At 34.4% G+C, this 6,154-nt stretch overlaps 1 protein-coding gene across 1 annotated transcript; it reads right to left on the bottom strand.

Moving 5' to 3' along the window:
- Positions 1 to 333: 333 nt before the first annotated feature.
- LOC147847277 (14-3-3 protein 7-like) lies at positions 334 to 3,935 on the bottom strand. The gene is made up of 7 exons (XM_087339368.1): positions 3,728 to 3,935; positions 2,753 to 3,059; positions 2,119 to 2,206; positions 1,414 to 1,523; positions 960 to 1,108; positions 845 to 876; positions 334 to 693 (listed from the first exon to the last, which is right to left on the bottom strand). Exons 1-7 carry the CDS (start codon positions 3,798 to 3,800, stop codon positions 691 to 693), a joined length of 762 nt encoding a protein of 253 aa, XP_087195494.1. The 5' UTR covers positions 3,801 to 3,935; the 3' UTR covers positions 334 to 690.
- Positions 3,936 to 6,154: the final 2,219 nt, after the last annotated feature.

Here is a 6,154-nt window from a genome sequence, read left to right as displayed (position 1 = left end):
GTTGCACATAAAATTCTACTTCATGATGTTTCTATTTCGGTCAATAACCTTCATTGACAAAAGGAAAAATGCATGTATTTAGAACTTTTATGAACCCAATTGAACTTTTATTATACCCCAATGAAAAATATAGAATCAAATTGTAAGCCACAAATAACATGGAATGGACAATGAAATGGCCAATAAAGTAGGATGCTGAATGAAAGGAAAACTGAGCATTTCTATTATAACAGATACAAACATGGAACTTCAATTTACCACCAAATGATAGTGACGTTTTATATTAACCCTAAATTAAGCTGGATCATTATCAACATATTTTTGCAAACAACAGACATCCAACACAAGCTAAATATAAAGATGAATCAGGGAATCAGTAAATCTTAAGCCTGAACGACAGGTTCATTTGATGTCTCAAGACCAACACAACGACCAACAGTTAGGTCATGAAACTAGATCACAAATGGTCTTGATCTATCATGCAACTTTACACTACCATTATACCGAATGGCCCACTGATATTCTGTTTTGACATTAGGTAATGTGATGATAGATATCCATGGCTAGAATTTAGGCAACACGTTAAAAATATGGAAAGAAAAATGCACCGAACTTGTCATAGCTAATGCTTTAATTGAAAATATGCTGCAACAGAGCTCCAAAGACCTTGTTGAACAAACACGGGCTACATTACTGCACATCACAAAAGTCATGGAGACAAACATTAATCTTACAAAATAATCATCGGAAAATGCAACATTATAACTACGGACTTGACATACAAGGAATTATAAACAATGATATTTCACTTGGCCTTTAATTGAGCAAGAAAAGGTTAAATTACCTCTTTCTCTTCACCTTTGATTATGTCATCACCTGAATGCATAAAACAAAAACACTCAATACCACCTAGAACTTAAATGCAAAAAAATCAAATGCATGAGATTTGAATCACAAACCTCCATCATCTTGCAGATCCGATGTCCAAAGAGTGAGATTATCTCTCAAGAGTTGCATAATCAGAGTGCTGTCTTTATAAGAGTCCTCACTGAGCGTATCAAGTTCAGCAATAGCCTCATCAAATGCTTGTTTTGCAAGCTGACATGCCCTGACATAAACAATCAACATTTGGATGTGAAATGAGAAATTCTTCTTTACCTCACAAACACTAGTTACTTTTCATTGTTTCCCAAACGCCCTCAGTAAACACCCAGCCAAGAAATCATATTCACTATATTGAGCAATTGAAAGGTCAATTCATCCCCCTTTTCTCTCTTTTGGGGATCGAACCTGGGTGTTTGGGCAAACAACGAAAATCATAGTTATTGGGGTATATAAGAAAAACACAGTTTCAGGAGCTCTCCCCATAAATTTTAACTTTTATAGTACTTCAATATTCACGAATCAGCTTACAGCTCTGGTGAGTTGACAATTTCATAATAGAACACTGAAAAATTCAATGCCAAGCCAAGCCTAATTGGATGTGTAGGAGATAATTCAGTAGATGCAGTGGTAGATGCAGCCTGCCAAACCAGTGGGTCCACGATTAGTAAAATTGTCTTATATATATCTATAATATTAGCAAATATTCTCATGGCTATGGTTTAGATATTATTCTGTCTGAACAAAAATGATCACATACAATTACTAGAGCCTTCCATAAACACAGAAATTAACAGAACAAAAAAATGAACACATAAAACAGCACAAAGAGAGCAGCATCATGCTGATTTCAGTGTTCAGAGTTGCCAAAAGATCAACATCACACCTCTGATCTACGTCAAGAACATTACAGGAAGTTAACTAACACATGAACCAAACTTAACTAACACATTCTTCCATGGTAAATTCCAAGGCCATGCAAACAAAATGGGGTGGAAATATTCACTAACTATTTATCATGGTTTTGCCCTTTCATTTCCATCATAAAATTTGAAAGATCAAATAAATTTTACGAAATTTCAAGAATGCAGTGGTAATAATAATATAAAATAAGCACATTACAGGAAGTTAAACATTCACCCAATATTTATATTGTTTATGCTTTCATAATATATTAATTTATTCGATCATTTATATTGAACAAAATTATGAACAATTTACGACTTCAAAACATACTTGATAAGATGCCAGAGATTGATCAGCAGCTAGTTTCCTTTCCTCTCCAGTTTTGAACTCAGATAAATACCTGTAATAATCACCTTTCCTAAAAAAATGGAGAAGACAATGCATATCAGAACTATCCATTGACAACAGCAATATTACAGAAAGATGACAACATGGATACACTACACCGTATGGAAAATTGTAATATCTAGCTTGATAATACATATCATGATAACATATCAGAACATTCTAATCACAGTTGTAAAATGCTTAGCATACAATATGCATAGAATATTGTAGAATATTGACGCCAAGTATTTTCAGAGTATTCACCCTTCTTATATTTGCCTTGCATCTACCACTGAAATTCGGCCAATTTTTTATTTTTACATTTTTTTTTCAGAACTTTTTTTTACAGAACATAAAAATACTTAAATATGTAGACGTTTGGACTACAATAAATACGTGGATATTTTAAATAACGGTTCTAAAATGTAGAATACATGTTAAATACTTCAGAGCATTCTAAAACGTATTCTAATCATAAATATAACTATGATTCAAAGATATCTTAGGACAGAAGAACAAGCCGATAGTATACATCTCATGATAATAAAACAAAGACCGAAAAAACAATTTGGCATACATCTTATGGTAGAAGACAGCAAACTCGCCCGAGCTAGATGATGGTAAAAGATGCTCATCAATCACAGTTAAGATATCATTACAGATATCGGTAAGTTCTCCTTCTACTTTCTTGCGATAATCTTTTATCTGTTGCACGTGTTGTTCATTTCCTTTACTCTCTTCCTTCTGCTCGATGGAAGATAATATGCGCCAAGAAGCTCTTCTAGCACCAATAACATTCTTATATCCCACTGAGAGAAGATTCCTTTCTTCAACAGTGAGTTCAACATCAAGTTTAGCCACGTTCTTCATGAACTCCACCATTTCTGTTCAGAAATGTAGCATATAGGTTAGTAATTGATGAATTAATCAAAAAAAATCTATTCTCAGTGTTTTGGATCAAAGAAAAACTTCCGAAGTTTACAACTTTCATGATGTTCGCATTTACATCAAAGAAATCGCCAACTATCTAAAACGTTTCTTCTTCAAAACTTTTAAGTCAGAAAAGGATGCAGAACATTTTGGAGCTTTTTGGTCATCTTCTTCTTGAAGTAAAAAATCTCTACGAAATATTTCTTCTTCCCAATCTTCAGATGATGGAATGCTTATAAAATTTGAAAACTTTCAACTTCTGAAAATTTAAGCCAAAAAGAAGCAGGGAAATTTTCGATCTGTATTTTTTTCTTAACATTCAGGCCAAAGAGACTCTGAACTTTGAGATATTTCGTTTTCTTAACATTTACATGAAATAAACCCCAAATAATATCCTGTTTTCCCAACATTTTAGCCAATAAATTTTAGAGAGTCTTCTCTTCAAGTCATCCAGGTCAGAAAATGTCCGCAGAAAGCTTGACAACTCTGGACTTCGACATTCAGGTCAAGAAAAGCATGGAGGAAACTAGAGATCTTCTAGTGCACTTAACGGAGGATGAAGAAGGTAGGATCAAAAGAACAAGAAGAAACAGTCAAGAGAGGGGAGAGAGAGAGAGAGTACCTTCATAACGCTCAGCTTGCTCAGCGACCTTGGCCAAATAAACATGCGCCTCCCTCTCCTTCTCGTTCGTCATGGCGATGGCGAGAGCTGCAACAGACACAGTATTCTCCTTTTCTCTTTCTTCTTGCGTCTTCTACTTCGTTGTCTTCTTCTGCTGCTTCTGCTTCTGCTTCTGCTTCGCTGGTGGAAAGAAATAAAGCAGAAAAGAAAAAGGGAGGAAGAAGAAAGGGTGCAATGCATTATTATATATGTACAAATTATATATACATATTGATATATGTATACAGTATAATGTACATATATTTATAATGTATATGTATATGTATATGTATATGTATATGTATCTGTATGTGTATATGTATGTGTATGTGTATATGTATATGTATATGTATATGTATATGTATATGTATATGTATATGTATGTGTATGTGTATATGTATGTGTATGTGTATATGTATGTGTATATGTATATGTATATGTATATGTATATGTATATGTATATGTATATGTATATGTATAATGTATATGTATATGTATGTACCTTATGTATGCATGCCTGTCCGTATGTGGTTATGTATGTATGTATGTACTATCCATTGAAGTGTCTCCACACTTGCAATTGGGTGGTGCTTAGCATGTGTTGTTTCCCATCACGTCAAGCATCCCTTATATAGGCATAGCTTCCTCGCAAGCCAACATAGTGGCCGCACTTTGCAATTGCCAACCAATCTAAAGGGGATTGATTATATCGGCTAAGGTGTTAACCCATCGACTGCACATGTGGGATTTTGCAATGATGCGCCAGGTGCGTAGATATCGATCACGAGAATATCGATTTGAAAAGTTGGAAGGTACGTTTGCCTCCTTAATGGTCATAGATTGGCAAGGTTATAATGTTAAATTATATTTCTTGCTAATGTTGTGGTAACCAACGCAGTAAGGAACTACACATGATCCTCCATGTGCATTACACTATATTTTTAAATTGCATGAATAATGAACGAACACATGAAAAATGAGTTAGTACACATGATGAAGATCATGGACTTACTTAAAAATGCTTACGAAAGTAACCTAAGACATGAGGGCACCTGGGCACTAGTGGTTAGGCTCTTCTTTGATGATAGAGAGGTTTCTAAGTTGAACTTAGCCATATTTTTTAGGGCATAAAATGCACAAATTGTTCAATATGTTCGAACAATCAAAGAGTCGGGTTGGAAATTGAATCTCTACGAGAAAGATTCGAGCCAATCTTGTACTCTCTTTACAACATTTGCAATTACCAACATAAAACACATGCATATTAGTATGCCACCCAAACAAACTTGTTGTACCATCTCATTTTCCGCAATCTATTCGTCAAACCATATCACTTGCTGAGTGCTCCATGGTGGTAGGGATAATAGGGTTGAAAGGAATCCATCACCATCAAAGAGATGAGGCAAATTGCAAAAGGGTTTATGAGTCTCAAAAGTTCCAAATGATACCCCCATGTATGTGTGGGACTCACCACGACGGCCATGCATCTTGTATTGTATGTTTTATGAGACTTTAGCAAACCATGTGCATGGTTCAAAACATCCATGTGCCAAAAATCTCCAAGAAGTTGCACACAATAGGCAGAGATTGTCTTTAAGCAATATTTATTACATGCAAAAACAATGGATATGTGTAGCCGATCTTGTTGAAAATTCAACCCTACCTTGTCATAGTTCATTTTCCCCCTTGTATGACAGTGCACCAAGAATAATTCTCCAATGACCATTATGCCGCGTGTCATTTGGCTTCACTTATTTTGGGGCCTACCTATGTTACAATGTAATTCATTTTTCTTAGCAAAAAAGAAAAAAAATATGTATGACTTTTGAAGTTCAAAATTTTCAAAGTAATCATTTTGATTATAAATGGCCTCTGGCTACAATGGAATCATTTCTACCATTTATTGTTTTTATTATATATCTACCATTTCCTTAATACAATAGTAATTAGTCGATGGTGTGATTATGATACATACTCATCACTCTTTTTGTTCACGTTATATTGTATAGGAGCCTAATAGTGAATGCATTGAAAATACTTAGATTTGTTGGATTTAGTATCAGTGATTTGTTCTCACATGTTTGCATAAAGTGATTTAATACATAAATATGCCTCACTTGCAATCCATGACTAGCATGCCTAGTACCAAAATGACTTATTGATCTCCTAGAAAATAGTTTTCGTTGTCACAATCCAAGGACTTATTAGACTCCTTTGGAGACCTTAAGGAACTCCTAAACATAATTTCACCACAAGTGTGAAAACTTTAGAACACTGCACAGAAAATCATATGCACCTATTCATAGTTGCAATCATTTGCAAATTCTTCATCAGACATCTGCATATCTGTCCATAGTAAAGCTTGTGTTTTCCAATATTTTCATATTT

This window comes from Azolla caroliniana, unplaced genomic scaffold (genome assembly GCF_043228905.1).
Source record: "Azolla caroliniana isolate FFs.n. ecotype wild unplaced genomic scaffold, voAzoCaro1.0.p SCAF_1255, whole genome shotgun sequence".
In the NCBI taxonomy this organism is placed as follows: Eukaryota; Viridiplantae; Streptophyta; class Polypodiopsida; order Salviniales; family Salviniaceae; genus Azolla; species Azolla caroliniana.
Note: the sequence above shows the minus strand (reverse complement) of the source record. Positions and strands in the feature narration are given on the sequence as shown.

Bases quoted from the DNA above. Each gene is read 5' to 3' on its own strand.
- LOC147847277 (XM_087339368.1), bottom strand. From the start codon at position 3,800: ATGACGAACGAGAAGGAGAGGGAGGCGCATGTTTATTTGGCCAAGGTC. The intron at 3,060-3,727 runs GTACTCTCTCTC...ATTTCTGAACAG, and splicing joins GCAAGCTGAGCGTTATGAAG to AAATGGTGGAGTTCATGAAG. The intron at 1,524-2,118 runs GTATGTTTTGAA...CTGGTTTGGCAG, and splicing joins AATCTCTGGCATCTTATCAA to GCTGCATCTACCACTGCATC.